Below are 25898 nucleotides of genomic sequence, written 5' to 3' on the forward strand. Positions count from 1 at the left end.
ACGCATGAAAGGTTAGAAGGCCCTCTGCTGGTTACTGGGACATCAGCCCTGTTCTTACATGTTGGGTCCTCTCACCTTCACCCCTTGCCCTGCTAACTCTCAACTCATCCTGCATGCCCCATCATACCTTCCATTTTCCCTCCATGCCCAATCATTTGATATCCGTTGACTGTGGATTGAATGACCACATACTTTTTTAAATAAAAATGCAATTACCAGAAAATAAAATCATTCGGAATTTCCTTTCCAAAAAATTGCCTATCTTCGTTTCCCATAAAATTGTTAATCATGCATTGACTGTCAGTCTCATTGAAAACATTATAATCCACTAAATATCTCCTAATCATGTCAAAATTAAAGCCAACTTCAAGTAAAGATAAACTAAATAAAAGCAAGTAAAACCGTTAAACAAAATGGGCAGTTCCCTTCAAACTATTTAAACAAACCCATACAGGTCTGAATGTATCAATGAATCTTGAAGCTCAGCCAGGCATTCATAATGTTTTCATTAATGCAAGTGATGTAGTAAACAGAGCCATATGATCAGTCATTGAATTAATATTGTATTTAATCTTTCAAAGAGTACTTAATTAGAAGTTGCCAAGAACGCTTAAATATATCTATCAAAGATTCCTAGCTCCACAGCAATCTTCTCCCACGTTTATAAACTAGCTTACCTGGTATAATTTCTTCCTTCATGATCATACCCACCTCTGTTAAAAAAAAATAATGTGACGGAAACTTGAAGTTGCACCAGGCATTTAAATGGCATATCCTGTGTCTTTTGCAAGGTTTGTGAAGGTTTGCAGTTCAGGTTGAGGTTTAGGGTGTAGGTTTGCTCGCTGAGCTGTAGGTTTGATATCCAGGCATTTCATTACCTGGCTAGGTAACATCATCAGTGGCGACCTCCAAGTGAAGCAATGCTGTTGTCTCCTGCTTTCTATTTGTATGTTTGTCTTGGATGGGGTTCCTGGGATTTGTGATGACGTCATTTCCGGTTCGTTTTCTGAGGGGTTGATAGATGGTGTCTAGATCTATGTGTTTGTTTATGGCGTTGATGATTTTTAGGAATTCCTGGGTGGAGTGGATGGAGTGCTGTGACTCTTCTATTAGGTATTTCAGTCTTGCGTGTAGTTCCAGGTAATGAGACTATGGGTCTGAGGGGGGCTCCTGGTTTATGGATGAAAAAAAACACCATTTCGACTGGGTAAACACATCTATCCTGGGACAGGCTAAGCAAAGACATGCCTGGCACGCCACCCACAATGCCATAAACAAACACATAGATCGAGATACCATCTATCAACCCCTCAGAAAATGAACAGGAAATTCCATCACCACAAATCCCAGGAACCCCATCCAGGACAAACATATAAATAGAAAGCAGGAGACAACAGCTTTGCTTCACTTGGAGGTCGCCACTGATGATGTTACCTAGCCAGGTAATGAAACGTCTGAATATCAAACCTACAGCTCAGCAAGCAAACCTACACCCTAAATACCCTGTGTCAGTTGAAGTGTGCCAGGTCGCAACCCAGCATGTTTCCCAAAATGAGGAAAATGATGGGCAGCAAGAATTAGAGGAAAATATGAAATGGCAGCCAAGTGAAAAACAAACCAAGTTTTTTCCAATCTCTCCTCATAGCTAATACTCTCTGAACCAAGCAACATCTGGGTAAATCATTTCTGTGCCTTCTCCAAAGCCTCGTCAACCTTCTGGTATTGTGGTGCCTAGAGCTGTAAACAATATTCCAAATATGACCTAACTAGGGTTCTGTATAGCTGCAGCATGGCTTGGCAATTGTTACACTCTTGTCCCAAACGATGAAGGCAAACATGCCATATGCCTCCATAAGCAACTTGTGATCCACTTGTGTTGCCACTTGCAGGGAACTGGGGCTCTGTACACCTAGATCCCTCTGTATGTTGATAGTACTAAAGATTCTGCAATTTAAGGTATATTTCCCTCTTGCATTAGATTTTCCAAAATACATCATCCTGCTTTGTCAGGATTAAATGTCATCTGCCATTTCTTTGCCCAAGTCTCCAGCCTATTTTTCCCTGCAGTATCCAGGAGCAAACCTCCACTTGCAGACGTAGACTCCTTCTGTGTTGAGAGACAAAATCCAGCCTCTTTGTGATGTACTGGGGGTCAATGGTTGTGATGTCGAGCTGTATAAATAAGTTGCAAAATTAAGGTAGTTCAGTTTGCAAAAGAGGTCACTTAGAGCTGATTTTTTTTATTTCAAAAATATACTTTATTCATAAGATATTCATAAAATAATTTGATACACTGTACATTAGATAATGCCATACATATTTCCACATTTACATACACAGCTCAGAATTTTCATTATTACATACAGATCTGTGCATTTCTCACTCATATATTGAGCTGAGGCGTCAGCAGAGCCCAAATGACTGCATGGGCCCCCTGATCTTCTTTAGACAGGCAGATGTTAAACGGTGGTCTTTCCCCACCACGCCCTGGCGGCAGCTGCCCCAAGCTTCAGCGCGTCCCTCAACACGTAGTCCTGGACCTTGGAATGTGCCAGTCTGCAACACTCAGTCAGGGTCAACTTCTTCAGCTGGAAGATCAACAGGTTTCGGACCACCCAGAGAGCGTCCTTCACCGAGTTGATGATCCTCCAGGCGCAGTTGATGTTCGTCTCGGTGTGCGTCCCAGGGAACAGGCCGTAGAGCACGGAGTCCCGCGTCACGGCGCTGCTCTGGACGAACCTCTGCATAGGCACAGTGATAAATACCACTGCATTCCTCTCCAGACTTCCTCTGCATAGGCACATTCCAGAAGGGGGTGTGTGACAGTCTCGTCCCCCCCGCAGCCGCTTCAAGGGCAGCGTGCGGTGCGGCTGAGAGTCCGGGCGTACATAAATGATCTCACAGGTAGAGCCCTTCTCACCACCAGCCAAGCCATGTCTTGGTGCTTGTTGGAAAGTTCTGGCGATGAGGCATTCTGCCAAATTGCTTTGACAGTCTGCTCAGGGAACCACTCGACAGGATCCGCTCTCTCCTTTTCCCGAAGGGTCTCAAGGATGCTACATGCTGACTACTTCCTGATGGACTTGTGGTCAAAGATGTTTTTCTTCAAAAATTTCTCCACGAAGGACAGGTGGTACGGAACGGTCCAACTACTCGGAGCGTTCTGCGGCAGCGAGGCCAGGCCCATCCTTCGCAACATCGGGGACAGGTAGAACCTCAGTACGTAGTGACACTTGGTGTTTGCGTACCGGGGATCCACGCACAGCTTGATGCAGCCACACACAAAGGTGGCCATCAGGGTGAGGGTGGCATTGGGTGTATTTTTACCCCCGTTGCCCAGATCTTTGTATAGTGAGTCCCTTCCGACCCGGTCCATCTTTGAACGCCATATAAACTGGAAGATGGCCCGGGTGACTGCAGTAGCGCAGGTTCTGGGAATAGGCCAGACCTGTGCCACGTACAACAGCAATGACAGTGCCTCACACCTGATGACCAGGTTTTTTCCCGTGATGGAGAGCGACCGTAACCTCCATCTGCCCAGTTTCTACCTCACTTTACTGATACGCTCCTCCCAAGACTTGGCGCACGCCCCAGCCGCCCCGAACCAAATACCCAGCACCTTCAGGTAGTCGGTCCTGACGGTGAAGGGGATCGAGGATTGGTTGGCCCAGTGCCCGAAGAGCATGGCCTCGCTCTTGCCTCTGTTTACCTTGGCCCCCGAGGCCCGTTCGAACTGGTCACAAATGCACATGAGTCTGCGCACGGACAGCGGCTCCGAGCAGAAAACGGCGACGTCATCCATGTACAGGGAGGCCTTAACCTGCAGGCCCCCGCTGCCAGGAATACTCACCCCTCTCAGGCTCGCATCTTCCTGATGGACTCGGCAAATGGCTCTATGCAGCACACAAACAAGGCAGGAGGGAGAGGGCAGCCCTGCCTGACTCCAGACCTGACTGGGAAGCTATCTGATTCCCACCCATTGATTGAGACTGCACTGACGATGTTGGTGTAGAGCAGTCTGATCCAATTGCAGATTCCCTCCCCAAAGCCCATCTTGGAGAGAACATCTCTCATATACCTGTATGATATCCTGTCAAAGGCTTTCTCCTGGTCCAGGCTGATCAGGCAGGCGTCCAACCCTCTGTCCCGCATGTAGGCGATCGTATCCCTGAGGAGTGCGAGACTCTCCGCGATCTTCCTGCCCGGCACAGCACAGGTTTGGTCAGGGTGAATCACCGACCCCAGAGCAGACCTGACCCAGTTGGCGATTACCTTTGACAGGATTTTGTAATCTGCATTCAACAGTGTGATCGGTCTCCAATTTTTGAGTTCCTCCCTCTCCCCCTTCCGCTTACAGATGAGGGTGATGATGCCTTTCCTCATGGATTCGCTCATGGTACCCGCCTGAAACATACAGACATACACCTCCAGCAGGTCCTGGCCAATCAAGTCCCACAGAGCGGAATAGAGCTCGACCGGTAAGCCGTCGCTTTCGGGAGTTTTATTCTTTTCGAAGGACTCGAGGGCCTTGGTCAGCTCGTCCAGAGATAGCGGCTGGTCCAGCCTCTCGCGTGTTCTGTCGTCTAAGACCTCCGTGATAGACGACAGGAACGACTGGGAGGCTGCGCTGTCGGTCGGCTTCGCGTCATACAGACTGGCGTAGAAGGATTTACTGATCCTCATGACGTCAGCCTGAGATGACGTTTTCGAGCCGTCTTCTTCCTTCAGGCTGCTGAGCACGGAGCTCTCTTTGTGCACCTTCTGGAAGAAGAAACGTGAGCACGTCTCGTCCCGCTCCACCGAGCGGACCCTGGACCGGAAGATTATCTTGGAGGCCTCCGAGGCAAAGAGCGAGGCTTGCTGGCCCTTCACCTCCTTGAGGTCCTCCGTGACATCGACCCCCATCGTCTGCAGCAGGAGCAGGTTCTGCATACTTTCCTGGCACTGGGACAGTTTTCCCCGCCTCTCTCTCGCCTCCTGAACACCTTTGAGGATGAAGAACCTCTTGATGTTCCCTTTTACTGTTTCCCACCAGTCTGCTGGAGACTCAAAGAGGGGCTGATTGGTTGCAATTTTCGTCATTTAAACTGAATAAGTGGTATAAGCATTGTCTCAGTGTCAGTAGGGATTAGTTTCTGCATCTGCATTTTGAGTTATGTTGAAGTCTTTCAACTTGTGACTGGAATTTTAATATGGTGACATCTGGAAAATTTACTGCTGTAAAAGTTTTGTGAGAAAGTAGAAGGGCTCCTGAAACTAAATTTTTGGAAGTGTTTTGGAATTTGTTTTTGGAGCAATGCAGAGGAGGAGTTAGTCTCCAGGTTCCACAAGGAAGTCATGAGTTGCCCTTGTTATCAATGACTCCACCGCCTCTCCCTTCCCAAGCATAGTGTACCGTGAGGAGGCTTTGGAACCTAGTCTTATTTCTGTTGTTCTTATTATTGGGTAGCCTACAGGCTACATAATTTTACACTGCAACCGAAAACACTCAAAACTAGTGGAATTTAAATAAGCCATGGGTACTTAAAGTACCTTGGACATTATTTCTAGAGCTGTGAGTGAGTTTCTAACAATATTGCTTAACCAGTTTAAAAAAAAGCTCCGAGTACAAGTCCCATATCTTTTAATTTTATAGTTTATATTTGGAAAATTCGAGGCAGAGAATGTTATTCTCTCTAACCCCCATTCAAAACTCTTACCTCTCCCTATCTGAATCTGTCTGTTAATTAAAACTTTATTCAAGTGAAATAGATCATGCATCAGGATTTCACTAGTTATCTTAGATAACCAGTCACTAGCGAGTGATTACATTTCTACACAATTTTTCAATTGTGAGCAGCTTGTATGATGTGCCTAATCCTTCTCCTAACATATCTGAAAGATAATTTGTATTTTTCAAATATACTAACCCATGAAAGGGAGTGTGTTATTATAGCTGATTATGGAAATAAGATATATAATTTGATTTTTTTTTGGTTCTAATAATCTTCATTTGTTTTCCTAGAAGTGTGAAATTATTGACACACCAGATCAGGACTTCACCGACTTCACAAAGTGCTTACAAATACTACTTCAGAAAGTGAAGGACCAAGGACTAGAGGTATAATGCAGACATGCAATGTTTCAAGTTGCTTGAAAAATCTCTAAGCCAGATTGTTTGCATATTTTGATTTAAACTAAAAGTTCAACTCCAGTATAAAAATAAAAATTGAAACATTTACTGACACATAGATTTGACCTTTATCTAACTACCAGGATCGTTTATTCTATATAAGTTGTAATATTCTCCCATTTTATATTGAAGCTAATTCATCAATGGTCAAACGATCTCTAATATGCCCGAGTTGGAAAAATTACATACGGTTTTTCTCACTTCACTTACAGATTTGGAGACGCTGGTGTTGGCCTGGGGTGTACAAAGTTGAAATCACATAAGACCAGATTATAGTCCAACTGGTTTGTTTGAAAGCACTAGCTTTTGGAGCACTGCTCCTTCATGAGGTGATGACAACCACTTGATGAAAGAGCAGCACTCTGAAAGCTAATGCTTCCAAATAGACCTATTGGACTATAACCTAGAGTAACTTTCTTCACTTACAGACAATTTTTAGTGTAGTGTAATGTAGTTTTAAATTTGTTCATGGGATGTAGGTGTTGCTGGCTAGGCCAGCATTTATTACCCATCCCTTATTGATCTGGAGACAGTGGTGATGAACAACCTTCCTGAATTAGGACAGTGACTGTGGGGAACCAGAAGTGGGGAACCTTTTCATGTTGGAAGGCCGCATTATGTTAGTTGTAATCTAATAAGGCCGCATCCAAGAAACTTCAATTATATATTCTTCAAAATTCACATTATTTTGTAAAAATCTAGCTACTGTGTACTAACTAACTATAAAAAATGAGAAAAAAATGTTAATTCTAAAGTTAAGTCTCTGGCATTTTAAATACATTCATTTTAAGATTAAAATAAAAATAATAAAGGATGACAAAAAAATTAATAAAAGGTAAAAGATTTGTTCTGCAAAATTTGGATTCATTCAAAAGGCCACACACACAATGGCCTAGAAGTCCGCAGGTTCCCCACCCCGGGGTAGTCCGTGTGACCTAAGATGTCGATATTATAAGCTAGATATTCCGATTGCCAGAACCATTCGGGTAACATGGACTGGCGTTTTCGGTTGGGACAATGTGGATCCCAAATGCATCTATTTCTGTGGGAATTGTATTTGAACTTGCCTTTTCCAATGGCCGTCTCCGCTGAAGTTCTCTGAAAGAATCAGTTAAAGTTAGACAATTTAGAGGGTTCTGATTGACTTGAGTTTAACCAAACTATTTACATGTGATACAGATTTAAAGATTTTGAATGAGTGGTAAAATACAATCCCAGTAATCCCAAAACACTGTCAGCAGTCATACCAGAGAGAATTATCTTCTCTATCCCATCCATAGAGCTTAATTTAACTGTGGTTTCATTACTCAGTCATGAAAATCTGTTTGCATCTTCCTGGACCATTCATGCAATTGAGCTTAAATGTTCTCATCTTCAGATAACCCCTTTAGAGTTTTAACTGAATGCTTTTGTATTAGAACTTTAAAACTAAATCCCTTTCACTGAGGTAAACTCTTTATTAATAGTCCTCAACTACCTCTCTTTTTCAGAAAGAACTAGTTTACCTCAGCTTCAGGCAAGACTTCTGCAAACTGAAACTAAAATAACATTTTTCAAACTATGGATGTTGTCTGTAATCAAAAGTAAAAAAGAAAATTTATCCCTGACCTAAACTGAAAATCTACTACACATCTGTTTGTCTTGTTTTCTTATAAACAAACCTCCCAAGTTTCCCTCTCTGAGCTACCATCTCTCAGGCTATATTCAAAAAATAAAGCACTATGGCTACAACATCCAAAGGGTTACTCTCCAGTCATAGTGGTTCTCAAAGATTTTAATTGAATGAACCTCTTTCAAATGGTAACAGTCACAGACCTATCTAAGCTATAACCTGCATGCTATACCCCATATGCAAGGATTGCATTTAAAGGACATATTAATGATTTTTAAGGAAAACAATTATTTCCTTCGATACCAGTGAGATAGATGTGCTGACTTCACATTACTGTGTCTAACTGTCCTTGTGCATTTCTCTTCCAAGTGAGACACTCACCCCACTCTGCTGCACTTGTGGATTCTGTACCCCACTCCTGCTTTCCAACTCATGTTTCACGTTACGATACAGGCTATTTGGAAAGTCTTGGCAGAACCACTGTTTTATTATAATCATGCCTCCTAATGTCACTTCTCCAATACCTTAGTGATATTGGGGTTTTCCAGACATACCCCAACTTGTAAGCCAGATTGCCAATTTTGTTTAGTTGTGGGGCATGTGCACTAATGTCAGGGTTAGTTTTATAGTCAATTCCTTGCTGCCATCTGAAGGTCTTCTCCTTAACGCTTGATTTAATGCTGAATTGTAGACATTATCAGATTAGGACTGACCGTCAATGGGAACTGAGCAAAGATTTCCCAAGTTAATCTCTCACAGACCTACTGCAGTTAAAAGAGAAACTAATACCAACAGCTACATTTGAAACCAAGTGCCAAAAAGGGAAAAAAATTGAAGAGAATCTTAATTGCAAATGATATTAGATTTCGAATGCCAACATTCTTTTGAAGATTTTGAATGCTCTGTGTTGAAAGATCAACTTTCTAAATACACACTCTGAGCTGAACGTTTGCAGAGGAGATAGAGTTTCAAACCTGCATCTAGAAGTTCCACTTAGATATTTGACAGCCACCATTTTTACAAGGAGATTGGAAAATGGAGGAGGAGCATATTCATTTTTAATGGAGGTAATTAAAAATATCATGTTTAGAAATGTAGCTGCCTACTTTCAGAAGCAGCTTATGCCATTCGCACTTCTAAAATATGATTTATGTGCTTGATAATTTTGAGGAAAAGATGTAGACTTAGCTGGAGTCCTTCAAAGGGGCTAGATGCCCTTTTAGAGAGGTCCCGTATCTTTTTGGAGTGGAATCTTTTTGCGACTGTTAGGCATAGACACAGATGTGAATTAAAGGATGATCAGGTTTGAGGACCTGTTAGGACATGTAAGTCCCCTGCTCTTTTATATTACATGATGTTTATCCCAAGTGACAAAATAATCAAGTTGGCAAAGAGATTTAAGGGACTATGGGGATGAATGAGGACATACGTTGATCTAAATTGACCTATAGGGTAAAACAAAAGTGCCATCGCACGAGAAGAGAGTGTAGTTCTAATTGAGGTGATACAACGTTGCTGGAGGTTATAAAATTCCAAGGAGATGAATGATGGCGTGGTTGACATGAATTGGCATTAGGTTGACATAAAGCCAATAATAAGTCCTGGATCTATGTGGGGAGTACTCAGATTAAAATTGAGGGCTGAATGAGATACATGAGATGGCATCAGTTGCATGGGAAGTGTTTAGCGAGTGAGGACCAGAGGACTTCATTGCTTTTGAACTATTATATCCATGATGAAGTCCCAGATGATCATGATGAGCTTTTTCACCAGCCGGCTGTGGCATATTGCAATCCCTTATGGCTGCCTCTTCTGTTTCTGGTGATGACAGGGTCCACACCAAAGAATTGGTCCTGCAGGCTTCAGTTGATGTTGAGAAAGTTTCTTGAGAGTCCAGTTTGAGAGTTGGGAAATTTCCGATTTCCCTACTCTAGGCATGCCCCAGTGAATGAAATTACAGGCCACTTCATCACTAATATTAATCAGGACAAAGAAAGTCATGTTCAGGAAAAGCTGGAGTATTCTTTCTGGAGATTTGAATTTTTAAGATTGAACTTAAGAGACCTAAAGTACCCCTGTTTTTTGTTGTAAAACCTTAGAAGGCTATATGCAAGAGAATTTCAATTTATTTCAGAAATAAGCAATCTATATTCCATGGGAACGATAACTTTTTGAAATAATGAGGACGAGTTAGCATGAAAGAGGAGATGAGGCCTCAAGCAGGTCAGCCTTGATTTTGATGAATGGCAGGGGAGCTAATTGGTGGACCCATGCTGCTATTTATGTTTTTCTGATGCAGGATGTTAATAAGCATATTAGATTTGCAGAACTTAATTAACTGGGAAGAGTACACTAATATTGGAGTTCCACCGTTTCATAAGCTATCACAACATATATGGCTGTGTAAAATCCCAATAAGACCACCAAAAAGACCAATCTGCCTTATTGATTGAATACTACTCAGGCCAACAGCAATTCATACCACACTTTGTAGTAACTATAAAGTAATTAATTATTTTATATTTAACTTCAATAAGCATAGAGAAAAGAAAATATTTAAGTGTAACCTCATGATACTTCTTAAAAGCCTCACATGCACATATAATTTGTGGGCGGCACGGTGGCACAGTGGTTAGCACTGCTGCCTCACAGCGCCTGAGACCCGGGTTCAATTCCCGACTCAGGCGATTGACTGTGTGGAGTTTGCACATTCTCCCCGTGTCTGCGTGGGTTTCCTCCGGGTGCTCCAGTTTCCTCCCACAGTCCAAAGATATGTGGGTCAGGTGAATTGGCCAAGCTAACTTGCCCGTAGTGTTAGGTAAGGGGTAAATATAGGGGTATGGGTGGGTTGCGCTTCGGCGGGTCGGTGTGGACTTGTTGGGCCGAAGGGCCTGTTTCCACACTGTAAGTAATCTAACCTAATCTCATGATTAAGAAGACACAAGATAAATTGTTTAACATGTACACTGTGAGTGGAAAAAGGATACAAACAGGCTAAAATTCCAAAGATGACAAGGTGGAAAGTTATTTTCTTGCAGTCCTTTCAGGTTTTGCAATAATGACCCACTGTTGAGTGTAGAATGACAGACCTCCTTCAATTTCATGGTTGATTGGGTGGACTCAGCCAATCTTGTTTAAGATTTCTTTCTTTTAGGCTTCCTTAATTTGTCTTTCTTTCTCCCCCAATCAGAGAGAGATGGTTGCTTTCTGTCTGAAGGCTCTATATGTTTTTATTCTCCTGCTGTCTTGGCTTTTACTGCTTTTTAGCAGTCTGCGAGTATTTGATGAAAGGGTGGTTGGCAGGAAGAATTTCCATAACTCAAAAGACCCTTGGTGTTGTTCAGTCTGAAAATCTCTATCTTATTGTTTCAAAAAGCAACATTCTATCATACAGATCAATAACGTACAGCACTTGATTGATTAAAGTTGCAAACTCTTGGTATTTCAGTTACAAGTGCTCAACTTCTATTTCAGTTTATAGTCCAAAAAGGAAAACGTGCATTCTCTCATATGAGCAATATTGTATTATGTTTACAGATGCCAACAGTAAAATTTGTCATTTTATGTCTTTCCCTGGCCAAATGTTGCTGTGTAGTCAGCAAATCGAGTGGCAATGTGACTCTGCTGGAATACTGTCTGGTTTGTATCTGATGAACACTGCTCAGTATGTCCATAACAAATGAGGTGTTTTCATTATGAAATCAAATGTGTAAGGTACAGAGCAAGTGAATATAATTTTTCACAGGTTTGTTTTATTTAACACTTTGGGCTGAACTTTGCATTCCTTTGGCTAAGTCTGATTTGTATTGGCTTTATTAGAGGTTTTTTTCTACCACAGGTCCTCATGTGTTTTATCACAGTATCTTGTCAATCTCGCCTCACCCCCTAATTGCCTACCCCACACCCATGGCATCTCTCATGTCCTGTTTCCATTCCATTCAATCACGGGCTGTTTCCAGAACAGTTTGCCATTTATCGGATATTCAGTGAATCGCTTTGTGTAGGTGCTAAATGCATTTTCGCACCAGTTGGCAGCACTTCATGCCCACACACAATTCTCAGTGCATGGAGAGCCTCTTGCATCATCTGGGAATAGGGGCAACAATACGTATGCATAGTGTTGGGTCGTGCTGACAGCTTTGGCTCTCCTTAATATTTGGTTTCCTCTCTGCAAAAAGGTGTAGCTGTCAAAGAATTATCCAACAGTTGCTATGCCAGAGAGGTGTGACATACAGAAAAGGTCAGTGCTGTAGGCTGGTCAGGAGGTAGGCAGCTTGCTTTGCTTGGCCAATGTTCATTCCCTCTGAAAGTCTTATCATTGGTAGCCTTTTCCCCCCACAGGTTCAATGATTTACTCCGCCCACTCCAAGTGTGGTAACCGTTATTTTCTTCCTCATTATACACTCTCAATTTCTAGAATGGAAGGTGACAGCTCTTCCTCAGCTTCAGTGTCCAGTGAGCCCTCAGGTACCCACATCCCCTTCCTAGTAAACCATCCCATCAATCTCACAGACTTCCCCAAGTGATCCGTCTGCATGCACTTACATCTGCCTGCCTTTTCCACTCAGGCTCTGGAAAGTGAGTTGGTCAACATTTCATTTTGTTTTCCTGCCATAGAGACCTCCAAGGTTCATGAGAAATACAAGCTGATTGGCATGCGAATAACCTCCCAGTGTGCTTTGGGCACATAACCATTTCTGGTGTTCTCATTCCTACCCCCATGCCCACCCGCTCCTTGAAGCTGGAGTTCTTCTAACCATGCATGACCACATCTCCCATTCCCCAATTACATCCTTTCCAGCCGTGCTTTACTGTACAATGTAAACACATTGAATGCTGGAGGAATTCAGGTCTGGCAATATCTGTGTAGAGAGAATCATAGATTTAAAAGAGACCAAAGGAGCAACTATTTAATGCAAAGTGTGGTGTGCGTATGGAATGAGTACCAGAAGAAGTGATGGAGGCTGATACAATTACAACATTTAAAAGGCATCTGGATAGGTACATGAGTAGGAAGGATTTAGAGTCAGAGGGGCCAAATGCTGGCAAAGGGGATGTGATGAATTTAGGATTTTTGATTGGCATAGATTTTCCTGTTGTACATCTCTATGTCTCCATGACCTTAGGACGCTGACTGTTCGGAAGGACATCGGAAGAGATAAGCAAATTATGCATCTTCCAATGCCCATTATCTTCCTCTGTCACAACTATGCCACATATTGCCATGCCAGAATAGAATAAAAACAAAATGCTGGAGAAACTCACCTGTTCTTGCAGCATCTATAGATAGAAAAATCAAAGGTTAAAATTTCAAGTCTGCCATGACATCTTCAAACTCCAGACTATGTTCAAAACCAGAGATGATCATCAAGGCACAAGCAATCATCTCATGAGATGAAATGCTGTCAAACAAAACCTTCCTTCCTCTTCTAAATCAATAAACATCCTTCTCTTGATTGAAGGAATGAATTAGCAGTATCCGTTCTTTCATTATGGGGGGCCAATCTATTTACATAGAACTCTGTGGTAGTATTTGAGGAATTCCTTCTTGATATGACGTTTTAAAATTTGGTAATTGTTCCTAACTTCTAAACTTTAAATAGATTAATTGAACTGATAATAAAAGAAAGGTTTTTTTTCCACTGTCCATTTATACAGCCACTTGGAAGATTTTATTTATGGATCCTTCTGAATCTTGCATGTTCCAGCAAAACTAAAATCATAATACCTTTTATTCCCAGAACCTCTGATATAACCCCCACACTGTCCACACTCACAGTGGGCATCTGTCTTTACTGACTGAGTTTCATTACCATATACATTAATTATAAAAGTGCCACTTACAACGTATTAAGCACTTTGTCTATTTTGGGCAATTCAGTAAGCTTTTCTGCACCTCACTAAAGTGTGATTATCTTAATTATGTAATCTTCTCCACTTAGCATTTTTAAAGCTTCACTGATTTCAGGCAAATTGAAGTGTTTAATAAATGTATTTCAGCTTGTACTGCTAACTATTCACCTGGTATGAAAGAGCTGAATAGTTCTGTACTGCAGTGTACTCAGGCATTGACACTGATTGTATCAGGCAAATGCCTAACATTGGCTGAGTCATGGGAGTATGTGCATTTACTCATTGTATGGGCTCAAGTTCTATTACCATGACTTTTCTCTTTGGAATGCTAGTGATTCTTACATAAGCAAATATGAGCCAGAACATTGAATTATGAGCAAGGTACTGTGTCCAGTCTTCCTGCACGCCATTTTTGAGAAACAAATCTTCAACTTCAAAGTGCTCGTCTATATGATAGGGATTGTAAGTCATAAGAGTGTAAGAATTAGCTCCTTGAGGATACTCTGATATCCATAGCTGATCTACTGCCTAGAGTCCATTTTCCCATCCAATCTCCTCCTTCCTTAACCCACTGAGAAACCAGAAGTTTATCTACTTAAACACTGAACATACTCGACAACGGAGTTTCCATGGTAGATAATTCCGAACATTCACAACCCTGAAGAAAGAAGTTTTTCACAATCTCAGTCTTAAATCATTGACTTTTATGCTAAGACAATGCCCTCTTGTTCTATTTAACCCAACCAGGAGAAGTAACTTGTCAGTTTCTACCCTGTCAAGACCCTTCAGAATCTTGTTTATTTCAATGTGATTGCCTCTCATTCGTCTAAACTCCAGAGAGTGTTAGCTCAATTTAATCAGCTTCTCATCCCAGGTCAACACTGTCATGCTAGGAGTGAAATTAGTGAATCTTCGCTGCATCACCTACAAGGCAAGAATATCCTTCCTTAGATATGGAGATCAAAAATACAAACATGATTTAAGAAGACTTCCTCATTCTCATATTAAAATCCCCTTGTCATGAAGACCAGCATGCCCTTTGCCTTTCTAATGCTTACTGTACATACATGCTAACTTTCCATGTTTCTTCTGAAAGTATACCCTCTCTTAATATTACGTTTTAAATGTTTTGCACCCTTATGGAAATATCTTGCTTTTCTCTTATATTATTACAAATGTAAATAACTTCACAATTTCCAATGTAAGCTATTAACTGTTTGCCCACTCACTTAACCTGTCTGCATCTTTTTTGCAGCCTGTTTATATCCTCCTTCCATCTCACATTTCTAACGAGCTTTGTCAATGTCATTGCTGGTGTGGTACTTGAAAAATGTTAGTCAGAGCATTTGACATTTTATGATTGTTGACTATACTATAGCACCATGCAGAGCACAATGATCCACAACAAAATGTAGAAAAGAAGTTATTGATACTGTGGTACGAATGAACTGGAAAAATATTGTCTGGCTGCAGAAAATAGAAACATTGTGAGTTTGATTTATTCTGAAGAAATGATGCAGTTCATGGAAAAAGTAAAACGTGAAAATGCTGAGGAGGAAATCACCAGCTGCCTGCCTTGCAAATGCTAACTGGAGCATCATAATTACATATTTTCACTTATCTTCACCCTTCACATTCCATCCTGTAGCCATCCCCTGAGGAGGAAAAAAAAGGAAAATTTTCCAGTGCCAATTAGGGAAAAAGTTTCTTTGGAAAAGTCCTCTCCTGGCTGCACAGACCAATTTGTCCATTATTTCAGAACCAGAATGTATTTTATAAAGGATGGACAGTTTCATAATCTGATCATTATTGATATATTTGCCATGGTTAGTTTGAATTTTACCATGTATATTGTATTACAGATTCATTGACTTTCTGCTGAGACATGACAATTTCTTCATATAAAAGAAACCACATTACTTAATTCAAAACATCAGAAACCTGCAGACTGATTTATTTGAAAGGGATAATTATCACTACTATGATATATTTAAAATGTTAAACCATCGAATTACATCAATCAGTCAAGGCCTCTGCACTGAAGTAGAGTTCCTTTGAAATCAAAAAGAACCTCTGATTTGAATCTAATTGCTTCTAGCATTCAGAACAATATGCTATTGACTCTCGTGTCAGAAATTAAAGTCTTGACTATTATATAAATTAGAATTGGCTCTTCATGTAGCTGAGATGAAAAGGACAAGGGAATGTTGTATTATTAATGGAAGTACTGTCATTTTGGCGCTAGGTCGACAATGTTGTCGTGCTCGGTGGACTTGGCGGACGTTTGGACCAGATCATGGCCAGTGTGGAGACACTTTTTCATGCCACAAAGTTAACTAAGCTCCCAGTTATCATCATTCAGGAGACATCTCTGGCCTATTTACTGCAGCCTGTAAGTATTTAATCATGGCAATAAATTGTTGAGATGAAGTTTAATTAGCAAAAGTCTTTGAATAAATGATGTGCCTAATTTGTATTCCATCTATTCATCTTTCCTGTATTGTTGATTGACAAATATTGCATATTATAATCAATTGTTCTTTATGCACATACTGTGTGGTCACTGTTCAGGCAAGGATTTTCTGGAATCAACTTTTTCTGGATGAGATTTCCCACAGGCCTGAGATGGAGTAGAGACGAGGGATCTGCGTAAGCCTGAGTGTTGGGGGGAGCATCTGAAAATCAAGCTAGTCGAGTTGGCAGACCAGAAAAGTGGGGAAGCGGTGTAAACTGGTGACTAAAGCACCCTGCAGTTTCGCTCCCAGAAGCACATTGATACCCACCACTTCCCCATCTGCTGCACAGATCTTGTTGGCCTTCCACTTGCTACACTCCTCATGTCAGACTCTAGCAAACTAATTCACCCCCATCTCTTCTCCTCATGTCTTGTCAGCACACTGCCCCAGCTGCTCCTCTGGTGAACCAGTATCTTTTTCTGTGCTCTGGAGTTGGTCACCTTGGTGGAGTGTGGATTGTCTGGAGACAGGATTTCTGCCTAATGCTGGACAGAATCCATCCAAGTGGAGGGCTAGTTGCTCACTGCATTTTAGGAGCCAACCCCTCCCATTGCCCTCAGATCTGCCTGCAGGGGCTGTAAAATGCCACCCTGTGAGCTTGAAGCGCCAGAAAACATGGTTCACTAGTTATTAGCCGAACAGTTGGATGGCAGGAAAATTGAATATCTGAATGGCAGTGAGTGTACCAAGATGCAATGAGCAGTGGTAGTGGTTTGGTCTGCTACCTCACAGTGCCAGGGACCTGTGTTCAATTCCAGCCTTGGGTGACTGTGTGGAGTTTGCACATTCTCCCAGTGTCTGTGTGGGTTTCCTCTGGATGCATTGGGTTCCTTCGAGAGTCCAAAGATGTGCATGTTAAGCGGATTGCCCATGCTAAATTGCCCACAGTGTTCAGCGATGTGCAGACTTGGTGGATTAGCCATGAGAAATGAGAGTTTATGGGGAATGGGTGGGATGCTCTTCGGAGTGTCGTTGCAGACACAATGGGCACGAATGGCCTCTATCTGCACAGTAGAGGTTCTATGATGAGTTAAAAAAGAAAGTTTCTCTGTGACAAGCAGGAAGGGGAAATTAACTTCCAAAATGTTCCTTGCTATTTCATAGAAAAATGGAAATGAAAGGTACCTTTCTAGTTGTAAAATTCTTAATGCTGATTTTACATACCAAACCCTAAAAATTTAGATGCCACATACAGCCAAAAAGCAGAAAAATTACTTTAGTTATAGTATCCACAGAGACACAAGGAAATCTGTTTTTGAGAGCTGGCTAGATACAGAATAAGAAATCAGTCTGTATAAACAGCTGATCTTGAGCCTAACTAGGAATGTAGCCACATCTATAAGCAGAATATAAAATGAGTGAATCCATGTATATATTTACATTTTTGTAGCGACTGGGGAAAGAAAATAAACAGGTGCTGTTTCATCTGGAAAAGAGATGAGTTCTAGTAACACCTAGCAGTAAGGTGCAGGTTTTCACTTCAGTGGAATTTCCTCAGTGACATCCAAGGCTGCAAAAAATTGAGAAAAAAAACACGAGTCCCAGCGAACGCTGAACTGTTATTAATTTATTTCTTCCTCCTTTTTTTATTCTGTGCAATGCTTTCTCTCTTCGTAATTCACCTGGTCATGAGAACTTTCGATGTTTTATCTGACTGCATGACAGGTTTATCATTTATAAAGAGGACTTACTGCCAATAGATTCATATGTACCAGAGTTATAGAAGGTTTTAATGGTCAAAGGGAAAAACCGGTTCAGGAAAGGGAAAGTGTGACTGATGGGGAGTTGGGTAACAGGGACTTGGAAGAAGTAGAAGAGGTCCCACAGACATTGGTCCTGTCCAACAGATATCATGTACTGACTGTTTGTGAGGACAAGGAGAAAGTCTGCACTGAGGACAGCCACAATGCGGAGTATGGCACAGTGGCTCACAAGACAATCGAGGAGAGAAGGAGGACAAAAGTGAGGACTGCAGATGCTGGAAAGTCAAGAGTTGAAAAGCGTGCCACTGGAAAAGCATAGCAGGAGAGTCGATATTTCGGGCATTAGCCCTTTATCAGGAGTGAGGAGAGGAATCAGTACAAAGAGCAAAATAGAAATGTGATCACAGTAGGGGGACTCAGTAATTAGAAGGAAACATCTCCTCAGCTGAGAACACTGAGGGATGTGTTGTCTACCCCATCTCAATGTAAGGCATTTCTGATTTCACTTGGGTGTAGGACGTGGAGGGGTGACCTTTTAGATTTTATAAAATCATGAGGGGCATAGATAAGGTGAATAAGCAAGGTCTTTTCCTTGGGGTGAGGGAGTTCAAAATTAGGGGACATGTTCTTAATGTGAAAGGAGAAAGATTTAAAAGTACATGAGGGGCAACCTTTTTACACAGAGGGTGACACATGTATGGAATAAGCTGCCACAGGAAGTGTTTGGTGCAGGTACAGTTGGAACACTTGAAAGATATTTGGACAGGTTAATAAATTGGAAAGGTTTAGAGAGGCATAGGCAAAATGCAGACAAGTGGGACTAGTTTAGTTTGGGAAACTTAGTCAGCATGGACGAGTTGGACAGAAGGATCTGTTTCCTTGATGCATGATTCTGTAACTCATGAGCAAGGACACCCAAATCTTTTTAGCCATCAACAGTTTCCAAACTCCCACCAATTAAGAAATACTCTGCCTTTCAGTTTTTTTCCAATCGTAGCAGACACCTTCACATTTTTGTTACACTGTACACTGCTCACATGCTCAGCCTTTGATCCTTAATGCTTTCTTTACCGTTAATGTAAAAACGGTTCACCCACCTTTTCATAGTTGTAGTTGCTACTTCTTCACATAGCAGGAATTTCTTTGTGTCTGTCTGTCTGTCTGTCTGTCTGTCTCTCTCTCTCTCTCTCTCTCTCTCAGTCACTGTTTATGTTTCCAAAGAGAGCTATTCTGCTGTCTATATCAGGATGTGAAATCTGTTATTTGATTTTCAATGGATTTTGATTTGGGTTTGTTTCCTCATGACAACCAGATGTCATGGACCTGTCTACAGGGAGAGGATTCATATATCACCATCCCACATTCAGGACATTCTGTTTGACTCAAAACTAAAGGAGACATTTTAAAATGCAACTATCTTGTCAGATTTAATGTTCGTAATAGCATAGAGTATGTACATGCACAGCAGAGAAGTGCATGACGAGAGAATATCAAGATAACAGAGAAGAAGTCAAATAAACAATTAGGTAATCAAAGAGGAATACAAAACAAAATAATAACATATTTAACAGGCACATCAAATTAAAGAAAAAGTAAGGCTGTGATGGAAAAGCACTATTAAGGAATAGATAGGATACACTACAGTTAATGATAAAGAGATGACAGAAAAATTAAATAATGAGCTGACCTTGTTTTTTTTAAACTGGATTATTACATAAGTGTATTTAAAATTTTTAAAAATGGATCTATAGAACACACCAAACAAACTCACAAAGGATGAAGCTCCTGGTACTGATGAATTGCATCTGTATATTTTGAAGTAATCCAGGAGAGAGAAAGCAGAGACATTGCTACTCATGTTTAATTTCCATTAAAAAAATGGACAGCCGATGACTGGCAGACAACTGTGTAATTTCTGTACTTATAAATGAGACCGAATATTTCCAGGAAAGCCCAGGTCAGTTAGCTTCATGTCAGTGGTGTGAAAATAATGGAATCTATACTAAAGAAGTGAACCAAAGACTATCTAGAAATGAGAACTATAAAAATGAATAGTCAGCTTGAATTTCAAAAGGGAAATTAGTGCTTGTCCAACATTATTGAGGATTTAACAGTGAGGTAAGCTGATTGAAATGCAGTAGTCATAATTTATCTAGGATTTTCAAAAGTGCTTCAGAAAGATGCCCACCATTAACTAATGAATATGATCAGAGAACATGGAGTGAGAGGACATGGCATTCCGAGCTCACTTCAAGTCAGAAAGCAGACTGTGAGAATACAGGACAGATATTCAGGGTGAATGAAGGTAGAAAGTGGTTCTGCACAAGAATCAGCATTTGAACAACTGCTGTTCATAAGTTGCAGTGATGATTTGGATTTTGGAATACAAAATATCATTTCTAAGTTTACAAATGAACTAGTCAATACTAAGGAGGACTACAATAAGTTACAGGAAAAGATTAATAAACAAGTAGAATGAGAAAATAGTTAGCAAATGAAGTTTAAAATAGATAAATGTGAAGTAGTATATATTTGGTAGGAAGAATTGGGATGTAGCTTATTATTTGGGATATATCAGATTAGCTGAGATCAAGGAACAAAGGGATCTCAGAATTCAAATATGCTAGTCAGTAAAATAAAACAAAGAACTGTGGATGCTGAAAATCTAAAACAAAATCAGAAATTGCTTGAGAAACTCAGCAGGTCTGACAGCGACAGTGCAGAGAAAGCAGAGTTAACATTTCAAGACCAATGATTCTTCTTCAGAATTGCTGAGCTTCTCCATCAATTTCTGATTTTGTGCTAAACACAAAAGTTATGCCACAGGTTTTGCGTAGCAATTTTTAAAAAAAAGATGAAAATAAAGAAGTAAGAGGAAATCTTTGCTCTTGGCAAGAGTGGAGCAGGAAATGTTTGTTCCCAACTCTGGTACTTACCTAATCCCAACATCCCAAACCTGGCTGTATTCCCATGTCAAACTGGATTGTCACTGGCTTGGCCTACTCCATAACCAGCACTACCAAAGTGCCTGAAGTACAAAAGTCCCACCTCACTCAAGTATGGAGCTGCATAGGCAGGAGCTCCTATCTGTTGGTGAGGCGGCTCAACCATCCTTGACAGTGCAGATCTAAGTGACATTAGTGGAGCAGTGCTCCCATGTACTGACAGCAAGGTTATTAGCAGTACAGGAGTTGAAGAAATCCAACTTGGGATGAGTAGGTGGGTGAAAGGGATGCTGGAGAAGGAGGAGGCAATGACTGAGTTGTCTTGGTGGTGAAAAAGGTCTGTGTGAATGGGGAGGGTGATGACAAGAGAGGGAAGAGTTGATAATGTAGGGTTGGGTGGGAAAGGAGGGGAGGATGAGTAAATTATTTCATTATGGGGAGGATTCTTTCATTTATTCAAGGACAATAAATCTTAACAGTTTAAGACAAAACACTGCAAAACCTTCTATAATTCAGATCACATACTCACTTCTTAATTTGATCATTTCACAGCGTATGTTGACCAACTGTCCCAGTGTTAGCTGGGGCACAGCATATTCCACAGTACATAGAAACAAGCATTGTTCCTATTTACTGATTCATCCAAAGCCTCACTTACCTTTGTGGATAGGGTGGCCTAATTCTCCCCAGAGTCTAGATTAGAGTGGTGCCGGAAAAGCACAACAGGTCAGGCAGCATCCGAGGAGCTGGAAAATTGATGTTTCAGGCAAAAGCCCTTCATCAGGAATAGAGGCAGGGTGCACTCTGCAGGCTTGATGAAGGGCTTTTGTCCAAAACATCGATTTTCCTGCTCCTTGGATGCTGCCTGACATACTGTGATTTTCCAGCACCACTCTAATCTAGACTCTGGTTTCCAGCATCTACAGTCCTTGTTTTTAACCTAACTGTCCCCAGCCTTATCCTGTTTTTGGGCATCTATGATCCTTCAGTTTTAACATTTTACTGAAAGCACTTCTAACAGAAAACTGATTATCTATTTTACCCTTAACTTACTGAAACTGCTTAACTCTTATTCAGCCCCTTCAACTCCCCATTTTGGGCCTTGGTCTGGCCCAACTTCACGGTTTTACCTTTTGTCCGTGACTCTCCCACACATAGGTACTGAGCTTAGGACTGTAAAGGTACCATGTTACATAGGTTGACTCAGCCAAACAGGCTCTTGGCTCATGTGTTGGCTTCACATTCTCTGAATCCTATACTTGTTGCCATTTCTTGTATGTCCGTCTGGTGCATTGAACCAAATAGGTTTTTATAGAACCAAGACTTACTGGGAGATAACCAAAACATGGAACATGATCCTAATCCATTGTTGTATCTGTATATTCACTCCAAAATTCTGCTCACACCAAGTGGTGGTATGTACTTGTTCATGAAGGCAGCTCACTGTCACCTTTTCAAGAGCAGCTAGGGATTGGGAATAAATGTTGGCCCAGCCAAAGATACCCACATCGCGATTATTTTTTCAAAATTGTCAACCATGCCCTAACTTGCATTGATTTATGTAATATGTTCTATTTAATTAATGAACCTCATCTTGAGTAGATGTAAGATGTTTGGGCAACAGTGGGGTAACATAGGAAAGCTGGCCGAGATACTGCAACTGTTCCTTTCCTGCAGGTGTCCACCAGTTCGATATTTACTGCCTGATCTGATACCTATGAGTATAAGCACAAGCTGGTTATGGGACAGGATCAATTGTTCCTTATAGGACATTTTTTTGTGATATGGTAATGCAATATCTCTCTGTGCTCAGATATGCAGCGTAGATTGGTTCTACTGCAACCGATATGGCTTCCATCATATAGTTGGCTGTTGCATTAAACCTGCACCTTGCTTCTTCTGTCTCATATTTTGGATGTGATTGTAATACTGAAGAGACTTCTACATTGCATGTACCTGAAGTGGTGCTCACCATTTTCCCATCTGTCTTTACTGCATATGGTGGTATATTATGATGCCTTGCATCATAATCTCTCCTTGATGCTCCAATATTTTCTACTCTACTTCATATTTCAATGGATGTTAACTGGCATTGCCATAACAATGCTAATTAAAATTATTATTTGTAGCAGAAACTGCATCAGCTTTTTGAACACCTATTAAACTTGTGAGCTAGCAGATGCTCAGACCATGTAAACATTAGTTATCCACAGACCTACCTCATACTTATGGATTTGTGTTAGGTTTTCGCTTGTCTACTTAATGATCCAGGATTCATGTCATTCCTGACTGCATAATTTGAAAGACTCGTCTTTACATATGTAAATTAATGATATTTGCAAGACTGATACAATGGCCAAAATCTGAATCAGCTGTGTCAAGTCTTGGTCTGGACTGAGCAGTTTGTTCTGCATCCTTTGTCTCATTTCCAGAACTTTTTCAGAAATTTCACGTCCAAACCTTTTGGTCCACTGCTGCCATATCAATCGAATTATGAATGATGTCCCTAGACTGAGTGAATTGGAGGGTGGTTATGGGCAAGGAGGGAATCATTGAGTTGGAGTTGGGAGGGAGTTATGGGTTCATTTATGGGAGCAGTTGAAAGGAACTGCACTGATGGAATAGATTTTGTTGAGGAGGAAAGGCATGTGTGGTTGCGGAGGAACAGGTTTGGGAAGAGGGCGATGTAGAATTCCTACAGTATGGAAACAGGCCCTTCAGCCAACAAGTCCACATCAACCCTCCAAAGAGTAACCCACCCAGACCCTAAATAGAATTCAAAGTCTGTTTGATGAGAAGAGATGTGCTCATTATGATCTATGTGGGAACAGGGCTTCATTGAACATTCGTAAGAAAATATGGAGAGCTTGACTGGAGACTACAGAGTAGATAGTATATTGATATTTTTACCAAGTATTTTAAAAACATAAATTTTCATCTTCACTGATGTGTTTTATATGTTGATTTATGATAAATAAGCTCTAAAGATGCATAACATACATTCCAATGCTGCTCTATTTTACTGATTTGCCTTTGCTGCCATCTGTGGTCACAGTAATATTCGAGAGCTTTCTTTTACATATTTTAACACATCAGATACAAGCCTCAGCAGCAGTGCCTCTCTTACCCATCATTCATTGTGTTTGAAGAGAAGGTGATGATTTAAAGTCGGGTAACATTGGAAATGGTTTGCAGAGCACCGCCTTTGTTTTGCTTCGCATGTGCATAATCCAAGAAGGTCACTTATGAGGGTGGTAGTTTAAGAAAAAAGTGTTGATATGTTTTCAATTGTGGAACAGATTCAATGGGCTGAATGGTCCACCCCTGCTCCTGTGTTACTATGATCTCACGTATTGACTCTGTCTTGTATTGCATGCACTGATTGAATGCTAAATGCTCAGATAACTTGGTGATTTTTTACAGATACACTGCTCCATAATCTTGACAGCAATAAAAAAAGTTAAAAGAGGAAGAAAAATGGTTCAAAGGCTTTCAAGTTTAATAATTGTTACCAATTAATGTGACCGAGAAGCAAAAGCATTTCACAGCAGATCGTAAAGAGCTATAATATTGTCTTTCGCCTCTCTCATGGTTTGTGGATGAACAAGAGGGTTTACCGGGTTTGGGTCACATTTCAGTGAACTCTGGAAAGTAGCCAAAATAGAAATTGGTGGAAAAGGTGAACAGATCTGGCAGCATCAGTGGTATTTTGAAGTTCAGAACTAAGCTCACTGGACCCGAAACATTATATCTGTTTTCTGTCCACAGATCCTGCCAGACCTACTGAGTTTTTCCAGCAGTTTTTCTGGGTTTTTTTTGTTTCTGATTTCCAGCATCTGCAGTTCTTCTGTTTTTTTTTCTTCAGGAAAGTAGCAAATATAAAATGGGGCTTGACCCAAGCTGTTTAATTTTGGCTTGTCAGCCTATTTTTTTCTTGTAGAAAAAGTTAATTTTAAACAACATTTAAGGACAGCATTAGGAATCACTTTGAAGGACATTGTCAATACAGGATGCACACACATATTTGAAAATAGTGAAATAGCCCTACATGTAGAACATAGAAAAATACAGTGCAGTACAGGCCCTTCGGCCCTCGATGTTGCGCCGACGGAAGCCTACCTAACCTACACTAGCCCAATAACCTCCATATGCTTATCCAATGCCCGCTTAAATGACCATAAAGAGGGAGAGTCCACCACTGCTACTGGCAGGGCATTCCATGAACTCTCAACCCGCTGAGTAAAGAATCTACCCCTAACATCTGTCCTATACCTACCACCCCTTAATTTAAAGCTGTGTCCCCTAGTAACAGCTGACTCCATACGCAGAAAAAGGTTCTCACTGTCAACCCTATCTAAACCCCTAATCATCTTGTACATCTCTATCAAATCTCCCCTAAACTTTCTTTTCTCCAATGAGAACAGCCCCAAGTGCCTCAGCCTTTCCTCATACGATCTTCCTACCATGCCAGGCAACATCCTGGTAAACCTCCTCTGCACTCGTTCCAATGCCTCCACATCCTTCCTATAGTATGGCGACCAAAACTGCACACAATACTCCAGATGAGGCCGCACCAGAGTCTTATACAACTGCAACATGACCTCAGGACTCCGGAACTCAATTCCTCTACCAGTAAAGCCCAATACGCCATATGCCTTCTTCATAGCACTATTTACCTGGGTGGCAACTTTCAGAGATCTGTGTACATGGACACCAAGATCCCTCTGCTCATCCACACTACCAAGTAGCCTACCATTAGCCCAGTAATCCATCTTCTTGTTACTACTACCAAAGTGAATGACTTCACACTTAGCTACATTGAACTCCATTTGCCACCTTTCTGCCCAGCTCTGCAACTTATCTATATCCCGCTGTAACCTGCCACATCCTTCTTCGCTGTCCACAACTCCACCGACTTTCGTGTCATCCGCAAACTTGCTCACCCAGCTTTCAAACCCCTCCTCTAGGTCATTTATAAAATGTGAAACATGTGCTGTGTTCAACTGTGTGAAGCACGACACCTGGTCAAATGCAAATTGACCATGTCATTAGCCATTGCAGATTAAACAAAGTCATCTCATAGTGAAGCAGAAATAA

General features: G+C 41.2%; 1 protein-coding gene across 3 annotated transcripts in view; it reads left to right on the forward strand.

Moving 5' to 3' along the window:
* The window catches only part of tpk1 (thiamin pyrophosphokinase 1), a 374891-nt gene that overhangs the window by 196990 nt on the left and 152003 nt on the right, over positions 1-25898 (forward strand). For all 3 annotated transcript variants that reach the window (XM_060824853.1, XM_060824854.1, XM_060824855.1), the window contains 2 exons: positions 6005-6100; positions 15883-16029. In XM_060824853.1, the coding sequence (XP_060680836.1) occupies positions 6005-6100; positions 15883-16029 (243 nt within the window). The remainder of the gene's footprint in view (positions 1-6004; positions 6101-15882; positions 16030-25898) is intronic.

Source organism: Hemiscyllium ocellatum, chromosome 5 (assembly GCF_020745735.1).
Source record: "Hemiscyllium ocellatum isolate sHemOce1 chromosome 5, sHemOce1.pat.X.cur, whole genome shotgun sequence".
Classification (NCBI taxonomy): domain Eukaryota; kingdom Metazoa; phylum Chordata; class Chondrichthyes; order Orectolobiformes; family Hemiscylliidae; genus Hemiscyllium; species Hemiscyllium ocellatum.